Here is a 17,710-nt window from a genome sequence, read left to right as displayed (position 1 = left end):
CAAATGTCCTAGGAGCCAGGACCTGTCAACTCCCCAAGTTTTTCCGCCACGACATTTCAAAATGTTCAACAACTGGAAGCTCTTTGTTCGTAGGTCTTTCAGGTGTGGGAGCCATGCTAATTTTGAGTCAAATAATAAATCCAAAAAGTGCACAGTGTCTTGAAAACGTAAAATACGGTCCCCAATTGTAAGCTCTGGTTGGTTAAAACTCCGATGAACGCGATTAAAATTGACACACAATCTTCTCTTGTGAGAGCCGAAAACCAGTTGCCTGGGTCCAGGTTTCCAGCCTCATCGTGGTAAGATCAGAGAAAGAGTAGAAGATTGCAAAGTCATCCACAAATAAAGAGCATTTGACAGGGCTCCTGACTACGGAGGAAGTGCCATTGATAGCGATGGCAAACAATAGGACACTGCCCTGGGGCACACCATTCTCCTGAACAAAGCAATCAAACTTGGCATCGCCAATGCGATAACGAAAACGCCAGTCCTCAAGAAAGGATTGGATCAGAAGCGTCAGGCGTCCATGTAGTTCCCATTCATGAAGTTGGCGAAGGACGATGTACCTCCAAGTAGTGTCATACGCTTTTTCGGGGTATTAAACATAAGCACATGGATGATACAATAATATGACACAGTAACAATCAGGACAAAGGTACTGCAAACAATACAATACCTGTGAAGCATCTAATCATTTAGAGTCACGTTGAGCTAGTTTGTGTTGATACATACCTACTACTATTGTTGGCATCGAAACTTTGAGCAATAATACTGCTTGCACGAGAGAACGGTGTGAGCTTAACTTTTTCTGTATAAAATAGACCTAATTCTTGAGTGCACAGTGGCGGAAGGAAGAATGGAAGATCAGAGTTTAACATTCCATTAAGAGTGAGGTCATTACACAAGAAGCACGAGGTTGGATTACAGAAGGATGGGGAAGGAAATCGGCTGTGCCGTTTTCAAAGGAATGTTCCCTAAATCTGCCTGGCGTGATTTTGGGAGATAATGGAAAACCTAAATAAGGATGGCTGGACATGGAATTGAAACATTGTCCTCCAAAATGTGAGTTCACACAATGACGGGATTAGCTAACTAATAACTGGGTCACACTGACCTAATCTTCTATGACAACTCAACATAAAAGTGCAAAAAGTGTACAAATTGAACTAATTCTGCTCAAATTATTAAATATTGCAGGTTTCTTTCTTTTTTAGTAAATGTTTACAACTCCTACAGGACAGTCAACAATGAGCCTTTATCTCCACTCATGCTATCTGGCGTCTGCTCCACAATAATTGTACCCTGAACGTATTTTAGTGAACTGTTCAAGCTTTTGAGATACACACATATATTAGAATTATATATTAATACCTTCAGCTGCTGATGGGTGTTGATATATATCAACAGGGACAGGTGAAAATGTGTGCCCTGACCGGGACTCGAACCTGGGATCTCCTGCTTACATGGCAGATGCTCTATCCATCTGAGCCACTGAGGGCACAGAGGATAGTGCAACTGCAGGGACTATCTCGCACACACCTCCCGCGAGACCCACATTCTCACCTTATATGTCCACACACTACATTTGTAGTGTTCCTCCCTGGCACACTCATTACTCGTGGAAGACATTACCAAGTCCTGTAAGAGTTCGGGTAATATGTGTGCATCCGCACAGAAGAGGAAGGTCATGGCCAGTTTTGCCAGAACTATAAACTTTTATTGTGAACATATGCCTAAATGATTTACGTTAATGCCCTTAAAAGATGTAGTCATAACAATGTTTGTTTCACATATCAAGAAATATTTGACCACAAATCTAAAGGCGCTTTCTTCCACAGTTAAATATTTCAAGATATTTTAATGAGATGATTTTACACTTTGTACCTTTTCTATCAAAAAGACACTTTGCTAACAGAATAAAACTAACCAATGATTAACACAAAAAATGTAAGTGGGATCATTTGAATTACTTTGTACAAGGTGTGTCCCAAAAATCATGAAATGTGTGGGTGTTTTCTTCTTTTTCTTCTTCATCTTGTCGTGTCCCAACAGATTACAGAATGATTCAGCAGTTTGAGTTCGGTGGAGGGGTACACCCTCGTAGGCCTCAATGTCAGTCTGCTCTGAGCACTGCTGAGACCATGTCATGGGAAATATCTGTTCCCCAAGGTCAAGAGTGCACTTAAAGGATGCCATTTTGACAGCAATGAGGCTAACAAAGTCGCTGTGACATCTTTAAAGAAGATTATCACTGAAGCCTATGAGGGGAAGTATCGGGCATGGGATACTTGCTGGAAAAATGTGTAGATTTTCACAGAGAGTATGTAAAAGAACATTAACACTTTGTATGGATATAGTTAATTAACCTTTTCGAAAAATATATTTCATGACTTTTAGGACCAATTTTATATTCACATTTTTTAAGTCCAGTATGAAATTGGTTTATGTGACTTAATAACTTCCACCTTTGTACATACCAACACGACGCACGTTCCCAATACAGGATGCTAACTTCCCCAATTGTGCCTTGGACTGTAGCCAATGAGCTTCCATTAAACACTGCAGATCCAACCCACACCACTTGGATTAACAATAATGCCGACTTATGCTTTAACCCTTTAACTTGTTGCCACCAGGGCAATCAATGCAAATGACTACGTCATTGAGTTGAGTTTAGTGACAACGTTATCTGATGCTGTTGTTATATAATGCAGTTTCCACAGATCTGAGGAAACTCGTGTTGGATGAGAAAAACTAGTCACATAAATTAAATAACACTATTTATCTGTACATGAAACATTGTCTATTAAGGAATAAAGCAGAAAAAAATGGGAAGGACATTGTAGAATGTTTTAAAATACAATCTGGATATCAAATACCAGTCCGCTCTCTTAATCTGTTGTGAATATAAATGCTCAAAACTGCTGAGAGCCTATGCATTACAATAAGGGGCCTAGTGAAACTGTGTAACTGCCATTAAAAACACCACACTGAATAGTATACTTTTTTGTAAGACCACACAGTGTGGTACTTTTTCAGTGCTGTACATACACTGATCAGCCAAAACATTATGACCACCTAGCCACTAGCCAGTATGGCTTGGATAACAGCAGCAACGCACTGTGGCATGGAAGCAATGAGGCCTTGGTAGGTCGCTGGAGGGAGCTGGCACCACATCTGCACACCCGTCACCCAATTCCCACGAATTCTGGGGATGGGTGTTATGAGCTCTGATGGCACATTCAATCACATCCCAGATGTGTTCGATCAGGCTCAGATCTGGGAGATGAAGGTCAGCACATCAATTGGAAATCACCACTGTGTTCCTCGAACCCCTTCATGACACTCCTGGCCTTGTGACATGGTGCATTACATTCCTGAAAGGTGCCACTGCTGTCAGAAAACATGACTGCTATGAAGGGGTGAATGGTACACCAGTTGCAGGCCACTTTTACTCTGCCTAGCATTAAAGTCCACCTCGGTTCATGGCCAGTCTCATTTTACCAGTCTGCCCAGCCTACAATGTCCGATCTCTGTAATGAGGGGTGGCCGCCCAACCCCATGATATAATTTCCCCTCGGTTTCACCACAAGCACTCCTTGAACACTTGACAGGTCACGCAGTTTCTAAAACACTTGTGCCGTGCCTCCAGGCCGCCACGACCTGCCCTCGGCGAACTCAGATAGATTGCACGCCTTCCCCATTCTACATGCTGACAGACACTATATGCACCATGCGCATGTCTGACTAGCAGTTATTGCTCTCACGGTGACGCTACTATCGCTTGGATGGGCTTCTCTTGAGAGTAGGTTGGTTGTGGTCATAATGTACTGGCTGACTAGTGTATATAAATAATGGTTAGAAATTAATAAATCTATGATAGTATTTCTGCAACTGTCCAATTCCACAATGTAGAGTATAATTCAACTCATTCAAAATATACGCTGGATTTTAAGCGATATTCGCCACAACTGATTGTGTATCAGCACGTCTTTTCTTTTCAGTAAGTTTTCCCATTTCCAGCTTCGGCTTGTATTGACAGCATATGAGTAAAGGAGAAACTCTACTCCTTTCAAGCAGTTTAGGATATCTTCAACGTATGACAACGGGTAGACATCTTTCATTGTGATTTTGTTCAGTTGTCGGTAGTTGACAGAGAAATGCCATGTGCTGTCCCTTTCTACAAGGACAATAGGGAAGGAAGGTTCAAGGATGTCATCTTATGGAACTGCTCCACTTCCTCCCAAACATGCATCATTCATTTGGTGGCATCCTATATGAGCACATAATCTCAGTATTGATGTGGTATTTTACCACTGACCACTTGGTATGGTCTGTTGTTTCTCCATCATGGATTTGAAATCATCCAAAAATTTGCATAGAACAGCTAACACTCACCGACGTTGTTCCTCAACCAGGCCGGATGCTATTGGCAGTTCGATAGTAGCTTCCTCCACTATGTTGACTGTGGAGGTACTGCAACACAATAACTTGTCAATGGCACTAAACTGCCCATACTGAACTGGTTCGGCTGTTCCTACGCACATACCTTTACAGATTGGTAGTGGATGCTTGTAGCAGTGATCCAAAGCTCTCCTCGACCATGTGTAATGCTGATGATCGCCATCATTAGTACGTAGAGGTTTTGTGAGACTCAGTAGCTGTTTGCAATCACTAAAGGTTTCACAGTTTAACTGAGCATCTTCAGTGGCAACTGGAACTCATCTTATTCACAATGGTGAGATAATGACATCTTCAATGGCTAACAATCATCCAGAGCAATCTTTGTTATGTATGTATGTATGTCGGAAAAGACTTTTCAATTTCGAGCACTGATCTTCTGTAGTCTATGACTGCTTTTGATGCCTGCAAGAAGTCTAATCAAAGAAAAACATCATGACTACATGTTGCTAAAATGACAAATTCAAAGGCTTGTGTTCTGTTATTGATTGCTATTCTTGTATTACAAGTTCCTATGCAAATCTGGATGATTTCACATTTATGACCTTCAGCACAATTACTTTTGTATCGTTGAACATAGTCTTCTTGAGCTGGTGACAAAAAGCATTTGAAAGGTGGGGAACGGTTACAGTACGTTAGAGAGAACATACTGGCATGTTATCCTCCGTCGTCCTAATGTCTGTTGTTCTGTGTGGTGTTATACTTGGCACAGGATATGCTTGCACCTGCATTGCTGATGTTGGATAGTTGTTACTTGGCAAAGGAGTAGCTTGTACCTGCATTGCTGATGCTGGCTTATGGTTTGATGGCTGTGGTGTAAGTCCAAGTTTGTGGAGTCCATTCTTCACTGAGCATTTCACTGGTTGTGGTGAATTGAGCTATGGTTTGATACACCTGTTTTTTAATGTTTTCCATTACTTTCTAGCACAGGTGGTTCAGTCATGGCTGCTAATGCTTGTGAACTCTATCCCGTTATTTTTGGCTGCCACAAAATGCTTTATGTCTGCTCTTACAACATGGCATATGAGAAGTGAAGTCATGGTAGTCTTTCACAATTGCCATAGGGGCCACACTTGGGAGTCCATCTGACTCTTTCCCACTGCATTTTCATGATGTGCAGGCACCACTTGATGAATCCCTCAGTACCAGAAGAGCTCGGTACAAGTCTTCTGCTACTCCCTTCATCATGTGTGAGATTGTGTTAAAACATTCTGCGTTTGGACTGTGTCATTTCTCCACAATGTGGCCCTGTACTACAGCTGTTCTTCCACTAAGCACTCTTACTGCTGATAGTTGTCAAACATTTTCTTCAATTTGGCATGCAATTTGATCCAGCTAAGAAGATTCTCTTCATTTTTCTCAAATCACTGCTGGGCTGTGCGGTCCAAGTAAAAATGTGCACATTTTCCAAATATATTACATCATCTCATTTGTTGCATTTGACTACTTGTTCAAATCCTTTCAGCTATTTTGTTGGGTCTAGACCAGCATCTGCAGGAAACACTGGTGGATGTCTGACATTCAGCGACTTACGGCTGTATTGGACCCATACATGGTTCACAACTCTAGGACCACAGGCAACAATGTATTGCTTGTGTTCTAATTCCTGTCCATGTAGGCAACAGCTTCTGAGCTGCTGAACTGGAGCCAGGGTGATGTAGTACCCGGTAATTCTACCAAACAAGATCATTTTGTAGCATCAGTCAACTGAGATTAATATCAGCCATGTTTCTTAGAGTTGACACATATTACCCACTGTCCTTTTCATTAAAGCATTGTTACTAGATCATTTTTAGGAAATGACAAACAGCTTCAAAAGTATTTCCACTTAGTGCAGATCTCCTTTATTGAGGATAAATGGCAGATAGGGTCCACAAATAAGTGAAGAAACCTATGCATGCTGGAGGCTGTCACATTACATAAATATTTAGAAGTAATACTGTGAACATAACAAACATGTGAAACTAGTAGTAAGTTAAGTGAATGGATTATCAACAATATCAGGATGGAAAAGGCAATGGAAACTACTGCATTAACAACACAAAGCCTATCACAGGACACGAGACTGAAGTTGAAAAAAGCGTCACGATGCTCTCTCGATTGGCAAAAGATTCCAGATTAGACTCCCATTCAGAAGAGAATGCCAAGGGAGAGGAGACCACGAGAAAAAGACTGTATAACGAAAGAAAAGGTATCATTCTATGAGTCTTAGTACAGAATGTCAGAGGTTTAAACATAATAAGAAGGCTAAAGAAATCTGAAAATGAAAATGCTATGTTTCAATCTAGATAAGAGTGTGACTGTCAGTGAAATGAAATGGAAGTAAGATATGGAAATCTAGTCAGACAAATATAGGGTGGTAACAGCAGCAGAAATTGTATAAGGGAGGTTGAATTTGTTATGAATGGGAAAGTACAGCAGAGAGTGATTTACTGCAAACAATTCAATGATAAGAATATTCTCATCAGAATTGAGAGAAACCTTTGCTAACAACAACAGTTGGTGTATACACATTGATGTCACAAGCAGAAGATAAAAAGATAAAAATAAATATATGAGGATACTGAACTTTAAATTCAGTAGCTGGAAAAAGATGAAAATCTAATAATCGTGGGTTACTGAAATGTTGTAGTAGGGAAGGAATAGAAGAAAAAGAGTTGTATGAGAATATGGGCTCAGTAGTAGGAATGACAGGAGAAAAAACAGTCCTGCAGTAAATTTCAGCTAGTGATAGCAAATACACTTTTCAAAAGTCACAAGACGAGGATATATACTTGAATAAAGGCCTGGAGACATGGGATGATATCAGCTGGAACACATCACGGTGAGACAAGTTCCAAAGTCTGATACCAGATTGTAAGAAGAGGGACACTGAAGTACTGATGAATGATGATGTGGGTTGAAATTCTCCAAGACTGTAGATACTGCAATAATGTATACCACAGTAACAGTTCAGTTAAAGAGGAATGTACATTTCTGGTAGACCAATCACAGAAATTGGACAGACAAATATAGGTACACGGACAGTACACCATCTGATCGAAAGTATCCGGGCACCCCTATATGATGTGGAATTGACCAATAGATGTTACAGTTGCCAACCCTGGGAATAGGCTACCAGTAATCACATGACAAATATGAAGGGTCCCTCAGGGGTCCCCATCCCGTCGGAAAATTTTAAAAATGGTCAAGACCTTTAAATGCTATATTTCACATAATTTTCCGACCCTAAATAAAGAAGATATATTTAATCATTAACTTTTTATTCTCAAATTAAGTCAAAAGATTATTTTCAATACATAAAACTACTTCATCCTCAATGTAACTCTCACTTCCAATAAATATGAACGGGGAATCTGCAATTGATGATGACACCCCAACCACATCCACATTAACTACTGACTGTTGCATCACACGTACAACTTGTTAACTTTTAGTTGGTTGATTGCACCCTCATCCTGAATTGGTAGAATTCAGAAGACTTCAGGTGACAGTCATTTGCTTTTTGGTTGCAGTCAACATCAGGTAGCTGACCATATTGTGAAGAGATGACTTCTTGTTGGCTTTGTTACTGTTTTGCACTTCACAGTTCTCAGTGTTTTTTTATTGTGCAACATGTTATCAAAACGAGTGATGAGGTAGATCCTGGCCCGTCTCTTGAGTCACCTACAATGCCTACCAGCTGACTGCTAAAAGGAAATCAGCTATGCTCACAGAACTATACTGCCTGCAACTGAATGTTGCAAAACAGAAAGGGAGCGGAAAGAATTACTCCACTTAAGTCTACAAATATCCTATGATACCTGCTACATACTACAGGACAAAGTATCTGTAGCATTAAGAGGAAAACCTCTGTGAAAAGATGAGTTTCCATTTAGGACATTTCGTTAGATATTGCTATGAAGAAGCCCTCCTTTTGGTCCAAATTACTTTAGATTGTACCTTTCTTTACTGCTGCATTGCTCAGTATGGATACACAGCTGGTTATTGTATTATTTTGAAACACATTCATATCACAGTTTGTGAAATTATCATCAATACAGCCACATCACATACAATAAAGGAAGAATCAGAAACATGAATGACGATCACGACAGTGAAAGTGAATGAACTTTTTTTTACAAAATTAACACAACTTTCACAAACGCAAAAAATAATCTGTCATTTGTTATGTCATAAATTTTATTTCTATTTCATATCTTTTCTTTCCTTGCAATGAGTGTATTTAATTCCTGCAGTTAGCATCTTTATTAACCATGTTAATGCATAAGACGATCTGAGTTTCATTAACAAACAACATTTAAAGCAATTTCTACTTCCATGCATGCTTTCACAGAAGCATCACAATCAGTTTGAGGTACTAATGCCGCTAACACTGCAGGGGATGTGTGTGCCTTGTTCCCTAACATGGTTCTCATCCTACGCTGGCCCGTGTTTGGGCAGGACTTGCTACCTCCGCTCCGCACTGCCCACTCTGCACTTCAGTCATCATAAAGTTAACACACTGTACTCTCCTTCTGCCTCATAGGATGGATAATTAAGATATTTTTCCCCCACCACTCTTTCGTATGGTGGCAGTGTGCATAACTTGCAGACTAAGAATTTTTCTGAAGTCAGACAATGAATACTGTTGCTTTTCGTTGTTGATGCCGCTGCTGCAGTAGTATTGGGAACTGAAAGACGTAATCTTTTTTATTTACATCACTGCTGATGGTGCGATGCAACGCAGGGTGTTTTTTTTTTTTGGGGAGTCATGTTTCTATTTAATATTTAAATAACGATGACTCCAAACATTCCAGAGGCACTCCTCTGCCTCATATTCGTAAATTTTGCTTCTTGCATGTTGCCATGCAACATTACAGACAGAGTAAAAACGAACACTAGCGCTGAGTAGTGGCATTTAGTGGTAGCAGGCCAGGAACAACATTTCTTTGATCTGTACCAATGCAGCTGTGGAACACTGTTTTGTGTTGCCAATATATTGAGAACATGTGGCAAACATCGGCAGTCCAGTACTAGCTGCGAACATATCATTTCAGAAGATGTTTCTGAAGCCCCTTTTACACAAATGACGTTCTAATCTCAATTTGTTCATCTACTGCATCACCCCTGGCACTTTATTCTCATACTGAATCTCATCCATTTTGAGGGGTCATTTTTGTTTACTCATCAGCGCCAAAATTGCTGGGGTTGCGAGAGCTGTCTGCTGCGCAGTTTCGCACCTCAATGGTGAAAATGACGTTATGATGGACTATTCTTTTTATGGACGTTTTCACTGCGAAATAATTTTCAGTAAAAACGTTAATCCATTTACATTCTTATTTATGCATAGTGTAGGTTTTTTTCTCTGTAAAACATAAATGCTTTTTTCTTTCACATACTTCGTCTCTTGTGGAACACCAGTAGGTAGGAAAAAATACCAGGACATTGTGTAACTTTTCAATGTGCCACAAAAACAAAAACACAATATCCATTTCTATAGTAGGAGTGAGCTCGACAAGAATAGGTTGTTACTTCAGACATTAGCAGACACATCCATCGTCACTTGCCTCTGTGCATGCGCAGCATGCAGCATACTCAGAACAATCTATAGATCAATGACGTCATAGACACACTCACGTTGGGATTGGTTGCTGATTTACACGAGGGCACAAAAGGTGCACACACTTCGAGTACTCAATTTTGACCAGAAAATCACTCATGTAAAACGGGCTTAATTCAACGTAGACATGCCTTTAGGACACTAATGTAAACATGCCTTTTTAGTACACCATGGTGATGAAATCATTCACAGATAGGTTTGCTGTGTGCTCAGGAAGGAAATCATTACGATCTACAAAACATTTAAGTAGCATATGATTAGTGAAAAGTAACCAGCACCTTTTTCAACTTTTTTTATCATCAAACTGTAAAATGTCTATTTCCATCATTTTTAGTAACTCCCTATGACTCAGTAACTGTGGTCATAAGTCCATAACAATTACGGACAGCCATGAGACCTCACAAGAGGCAGACCCACCAGTATAAAAGGAGGGGAGTAATGTGTTGCCAGTAGGGAAGCAGAAAAATGAAATGGTTTGATCAGGAGAGCATGAATTAGTAACTGGGTGTCAAGTGAGTAAAAAATCTACTGGGGACATAATGGTCTGGCCTGCCCACAGTCTCAACTTCAACTCAATGGAATACCTTCACGATGAGTTTGAACTGCAACCTCACTATCAATCTCAGTATTAAACATCATCACTGTTTTATCTGGTTTTGGTTCATGAGGGAGAATGGGCTGCCATTCCACCACAGACATCTAATTGAAAAGTGTCCCTGCAAAGTTCAAGCTATCATGAAGCCCCCCCACCCCCGCCTCCACATGCACACAGGGGTTGCAAAGTGGGGAGACATACTTTTTTTTTTTTTAAAGGAATGTCTTTATGTGAAACAATGTATTATAGACCCAATAATCAGAACAATAATTTCCCCCTAAAAGTTGTCCAATCACCCTGCACGTCTGGGATCCATCCAATTGGTCTACACCAGCATGTGGTATGCTGGAGAGAACACTAATACATTTCACAAAGGTTGGTAGATGCTGCCAAAGACGACTAATGCTGACCTGCCTAATAGCACAACTGGGTGAGAGCTTGTACCCGGCTACATGGATGCCACATGCTTGTTCAAAGATGTGCAGGTAACATACACTCGCACTCATCTGCGCATGTGCAGCGATTTGCAGCGTATGTATGTGCGATGTGCTTCCCTTTCCACCAGAGTTGAGCAATCTTTATTCAAATAGCAAATACAGGTAAAAATCCATATTTGTGATTAACAAATAAAGATCTTCATTCAAAACATAATTCATTTAGACGAATAAACACATTTACTCATCATATGTGAACAGAAATTGTTGCAAATAATAGATAAATTTGAAATTAAATAATTTTCTTTGCTCAACTTCTTTACCATTTGCTATAAAAATGCAGGGTTTGCTGAGTTTAAATCAGTTTTCAGAACAACTCTTTTTTGATCAATCTCATTAGAAAGTTCATTTGATTTTTGAATGAATTGCCATTGTGACACACTGAAAAAAATACGTTCTACATCTTCTTTATTAAAGGATAACAATACACGACTTTCAAATCACCCTCTTCTTCTGCAAAAATTGAGATAGTATCAATTCCGCTGTAGTCTTTGGTAAATAACATCATTGTGATTTCATGTTAGCTTCACTCCCAAACCACATATAGAATAAATTTCCTTTGACATTCCTTTGGCTTATAATGTGTCTTCAGTTTGTTGTGAACCGTCCTTCGTCATGGATAGCAATACAATAAAAGTGAACTATTTGTTTTTTTAAAATGTGGATAAGACATTGCTGCAATAATTGCCAGCTGGCAGTCATGTGTGTGTGCGCGTGTTTATTTTTCTGAAGGATACCATGGCAGAAAGCTAATGTGTAAGTGTCTTTTAATTGTGCCCGTTCCCAACTTAACGTGTCATCTTTACGGTAAGTGGCAATAAATATTTTCCTTACACTGCCAACATTGAAAACTCAATAAAATTCAGTTTCAATGGTTAAAAACGCAGAATTCCCTGAGATTGTAAGAAATTCCTGAAATTCCCTGACATTTCCCCGATTTTTCCAGGTACAACATAGTTTCCTGAGAATTCCATGTTTTCCAGAAGAATTGCTACCCTGAAAATTTTTCAATCTCTAAAGTCTACATATCTGAATAGACATGTGTTGGGTTGGGAAACTGTTCATTCTTCTATCACAAAGCTTACTCAGAGGTAATCATTAAACTCTTTTGGATGACACTGGAGTTCAGCAGCATTCCAGTACTGCTTTAGGAGACTTTAGTTGGTTGATGTTGGTCATTTGCAACCACTGAGTTTCTTAGAGTGTTCACTTATTTTCTGGCACTACAAACAAGACCCAATTACATAATTATATCAATGAAACATCCATATCCAATATTGTCAGCAATTTGGGTAAAATGGAGGAAAGAGTTGCAGATTAAGAGTGTCTGTTCACTGCAGTCTTATCTCTGGCTATGCATGTAGAGTACTTCAACACGTTAGCAGGGCGAGGGAGGAAGTAGTGGTAAGTACAGAGCAACTCCAATTGGGTCGCATCAGTAGTGTAATTGCTAAAAGCATCTGCTGATGAATGTATTTTTATGTTGCATTTGTTACAATGTAGGCAGTTAGAGGGGGACCTACATTTCAACACGTACTCTGGAACACAGTGCAACTTGACTTGGCAATTTCCTTGTCCTTAGCTATGAAAGAAGCAATAAGCAACCAAAAAAATTGAAGTATCAACGGTGGATTGAACCCCAAACTTTTAGCTTTGTAGTTTGGAACATACCGCATTGAAACATATTTCCGTACAAACCATTAAGTTATTAAATAGGAACTGCACTGAGCCACAGGAATAAACACTAGTTACAGATCAATTATACTGGTTTCTCTGCCTTAAGCTGACTGAAATTAATTCAAGAGAATTCTTTACACCAGGCGCATTTCACATCTACTGTGCTCATTGGTGTTCCTGCCTTTTGTTCACATATCCTACAAACCACTGCTTTTTCCTCCCTTGTTGTGGAGGTTGGAGTCAAAAGAAATAGTTGTACATATACACTTGGCAGTTTTTTTGTCTTTTTGCACACACTGTTATGGTGCACTGGTGCTATCTGCACTTCAACTCACTTCTGGAAATAGAACTGCAGTTATATGTGTTTGCACTCTGTGTACTACTATGCTGAGTGTGGAATTGTACTGTATTTGTAAGGCAAAGTGTATATGTACAATGAAGTTTCTTTTGACTTCAATCTTCACAAACAAAGGAGGAAAAAGCCATGGTTTGCAGAATATGTGACCACGAGAAAGAGACACCAATGACCACGGAAGACATTTTACAAATAAAAGCGGAATGTGTCTGGTCCAAAAAAATTAATTAATTGCAATCAGCTAAGATAGACAAACCAATAACCGATTTGAATAGCTGCTGCAGGAGATGGTCATGCAAATGAATGTATTACTAGTTACGGAATTCTGTACAAGTAAACAACGAAAATAGAGTGACATTCTGTATCATTCATTATTTAAGTTACAAAAAATTTATTCGTGAATAAATCTCTTTGAATGATCTGCTTATTCAAATAATTATAGAGATCAAAATTTATTCACATAATGACTATATCTGCTTGCTACTACCCCTTGCACTTTCTTCTTCTTTGTGGTCACTGCAGTTAACATTACCAATTGTAATGAGCCCTAGAAGTTAATTTGCTTGATTTATACACAAAAGACTACAGTGTAGTTGGATTTAAGTTTTCTTGTTAAATGAAAACAAAAGTTGACAATTATAATAACTTGTCATGCTCCTCAACATACATGTTTTTCATTCGTTATGTCCAAAATACGCCTCAATGTCAGTGAGATTTTAACTGCAGATTGAATGTGAACATTATTTCATCAGCTACTCATTCACACAAATTAGATTATCACTTTAATTTTCATTATACATAGCCATACTCAGTAACTGTGGAAATATTTGGTGAACCTTACATAAGCAGAATATGTATTCTCCATAGATAACATGGAAAATTGATAGCTAAAAGGTAATTATTAATCTAAATGCATTCCAACACTTGCTGGGGCCATTAGTGCCACTATGTTGCAAAGACACTGATAGATTTGATGTTTTCTTTGCTGTGCAGCAGAGCCACTAATTTGTGGGCCTATACTCAGTGAGTGCCCACCCGCATGATGAGTGCAGAAACTGTAGGTTGCATTATTCCGTATCAAGTGCAAAGTGATGGGGAATGCGTGCAGGCCATGCATGTTCACCATGCAGATGCAGTGCTCTATCGTACTTTCCTAGATGTACAGAACACTGCATCATTTCTCTTTCCTTCTTTCTAATTACATCAGAAATTACTAGAATCCTTAACACTTCTTTCCCAGCATGGTTAGAAACAGAAGAGGAACATCTATTTACTAAACAACAAAACAGTAACTGGAATACAGTTAACACACACAAATAAAGCAAAAAATTTTAAACATCAAGCTGCCAAAAATTTTATAACAGGTAGCCCCTACGAGAATACAAACAATATGAAGCAGAAAAATAAAGGACACAATGTATCAGTGATGGAAGGCAGGAAAAGTCATTTAAAACAATGACAGGAGAGGGAAAAAAAAAAGAAGAAGGTAAGAATCATTAACAAACACTGATGTAGTATTAAAAAGCTTGCTTTTGCCACTACAGATGAAAATAAAATGAAAAATTGGGAACTAGAAATTTTGTATCCCTTAAATGGGCCGATTTCAATTTTAATTTTTTTTTTTAATTCCGTGTGAAAATTCAAAAATAATATACTAATAATGTCTTAAGGAACACTAACTAGAGTGGAAGTAACTTGAAGGGAAAAATATGGGTTGTGACTTAACGTAATTCAGAATAGTCAATTCTGACTTTCTATTTTAAATAACATTTTGTTAAGCATCTGATCATTACATGCAGTAACTGGGAAGGATGAAAACAAAGACTGATGTCACTTGCCAATTATAAATTATATAATTATTTGTCGAAAGAACTGTCACTACATTATAGCACAAAATGCAACATTATGGTACTTTCTTTTGATGTAATTTCCGGGATTATTAACTCAACTAACTACTGCCCCTGCAGGAAATACTCCACATTTCCTGTTATAAAATTATTTCTTTTGACATACCACTGATCCCTCAAGAGTTTATGAAATAAGTTTTTACACACCCTAAAAACAAACACAAAAATAGATAGCAAGACACCGGTGATTAATGTATTGTCTGACAGCCACAGGATCATTTTAAGAGGAGTACTATTATGATTTAGAGTTTTTGTTTCAATGAAGGTTTTTCAATGTGAGAGTGTGGGTAAAATTACAGAGAACTTTCCTTTCACTGGCTCTTAATTGGAAGTAAAAATAATGAATTAAACAATAGATGGAACCAACAATGTAACAGTCCAATTCAACTACATAACTGCCATGTGAAACAGCATATCAGCAAATAATGGAGTGTGAATTTCACTTGCTATAAAGCAATAGAGGTCACCCCGTCAATATCTTGCAATTTATCCTGTGACTATAATTGACATACAGTTTGAAAAGGAAAAGTAAGGTTAGAAGCTAATATCCCATCAACTTAGAGGTCATTACAAATTGAGTAAAAGCTCTGATTGGATGGAGATATGGAAACAGATCAGCAATAATCTTTATTAAAGTGTAAGTATTCCAAGCAATTAATTACTAGGGGGGATTGTTAGAGGCCTGAGTATATTAATTCCTTAAGACCCTTGGAACTTTACTCAAGTTTACTGTAATTATCTGTTGTATCAACATATGTTAAAAGAATCTAATAGATGCTTTCCTATAAATATGAAAATAATTCAAAACATTCATTCATAGTGAATAGGAAAAACAATTTTATGTGGAACTTTTTTCATGAAAAACACACTACTGAAATTCTGGTAAGTATAATGCAAAATGTGTAATATTAAATTTCATGAAATGAAACTGATTACATGATCAAATGAAGAGAAATACAAACATAATTAAGGAACAGAGAATGCAATGCACATCGCAGCAACACCTAAATAGCCAATTAAAAGATTATGCTGCACATCCACAGATACACCAACATAAGGGGAAATTTTTAACACACAGTTTTATGATTAGCTTTTCATGTGTATGCAAATGGACTACAATACTCATTAAATGTTTCTGCTGAATCACTATTAATAATTGCAAAAAATTCTAAGTGTTTTATCAGGTCAATGAATGTATCACAAAGAGCAGCAATTCCATAAGCATGCAAACAAGTGTTTCTGTAGGCAACCTACTGTTATAGCTAGGAAATAACAAAAGAGTAAGAACATAAAGAGACTGATAAAATGTTGTGCATTACCATCAGATTCAGCGCGCACCAACAGAGAAATTCCTTTGAGTCTATCAACATAAGTGGAAGAGACATGACCAGTTCCTCTATCATCCCACTGTCGATCAGCATTTAATGCATACAGCTTCACTCGTCTCCGGGTGTCCGTCATGGCACAAATATACTATTATGTACACTTTAACTTTCTTCTACTTCACAGCCCCAGGAAATATCATCTGAAACCAAAAAGTAGTTTCACTTTTTAAAGGATAAAGGGGGAAAATTAGAAAGGCTATAGCATAGGAAATATCTTAGTAGTTAGACCAATGGCAGCAACACCATTAATTTAGGTGAACACATGACAATTTGCAAAATTTTGAAGTTCTTTCTTCAGGTCATCAAAGAAATTTTGTATTTCATATTCAATTTCTGGTTTTAGAATACCACACATATTTAAAAATCAGTATATGCATTCAGCAACTAGTGCTGTAAATAAAATACACGAGTTTCTTTTCCTCATGAAAATGCAAAATTCTGGTACAAGCTGCAACACATACCTTCAATGAGAGAAAACGCAAAAGAAAGAAAAAGACTGTATGGAACAATATACTCAAAAATCCTGCAGGAAAATTATACAGCAGTAGAAATATTTCTTTAGACATATTTGAATTGTAGTGTCCTGGGCTCTTCCACTACATGCTGTATTTGGCATTTTGTTATCGTTGATTGTAGCCAATTGTCAATTGTGTAATATTACACAGTAGCCAATGAGATTCACTTATGAAGTTTACAATCTAGATTGATATAAATACTGGTTGTTTCTTGTCATGACTTCTCTCTCGCTCTCTCTCTCTCTCTCTCTTTTTTTTTTTTTTTTTTTGGAACACGTTATGGTGGTGGTGGCAATAGTAGTAGTAGTAGTGGTTAGGGTGACACCTAATGGCTAAGCTTAAATTGTTGTAAGTGAAGCAAAATACCTGCGAAATTCATTTATGAAGCACAGAAATGTTGAAGCTGAAATTTTCCTTAGTTTCCAAGTAAATTTAATTTTTTAAATTTTGTTTTGGAACTAGAAACATTACCAGAGACACATCTAGTTTTCCACACATGACACTTTCAAGCTTATTTTAAAAATTATATATTCTAAAATTGTTAAATCTTTCTGAATTGTGAAAAGAATAGATTTTGAGAATAATTTTACAATTTATATTTTAGATTTATTAGGTTTATTTACCAGATATCATTTTATTACTTTCAATTGGATCTATTCCCCTTGCCCCTTTTATCTGGAGGTCTTCATTTGAGTCACTTAATCACCCCAAGTTCATGT

At 38.0% G+C, this 17,710-nt stretch overlaps 1 protein-coding gene across 5 annotated transcripts in view; it reads right to left on the bottom strand.

Annotated features, from left to right (window-relative positions):
* Positions 1 to 17,710, bottom strand: part of LOC124613184 (serine/threonine-protein phosphatase 4 regulatory subunit 3) — a 129,757-nt gene that overhangs the window by 97,940 nt on the left and 14,107 nt on the right. For 4 of the 5 annotated variants that reach the window (XM_047141828.1, XM_047141831.1, XM_047141829.1 and 1 more), the window contains exon 3: positions 16,411 to 16,616. In XM_047141828.1, the coding sequence (XP_046997784.1) occupies positions 16,411 to 16,552 (142 nt within the window). In that variant the 5' untranslated portion in view covers positions 16,553 to 16,616. Of the gene's footprint in view, positions 1 to 16,410; positions 16,617 to 17,710 lie in introns of those variants that run through there. The other variant, XM_047141827.1, reaches the window with a different exon arrangement.

Source organism: Schistocerca americana, chromosome 4 (genome assembly GCF_021461395.2).
Source record: "Schistocerca americana isolate TAMUIC-IGC-003095 chromosome 4, iqSchAmer2.1, whole genome shotgun sequence".
Classification (NCBI taxonomy): domain Eukaryota; kingdom Metazoa; phylum Arthropoda; class Insecta; order Orthoptera; family Acrididae; genus Schistocerca; species Schistocerca americana.
This window is presented reverse-complemented; position numbering and strand designations above follow the sequence as displayed.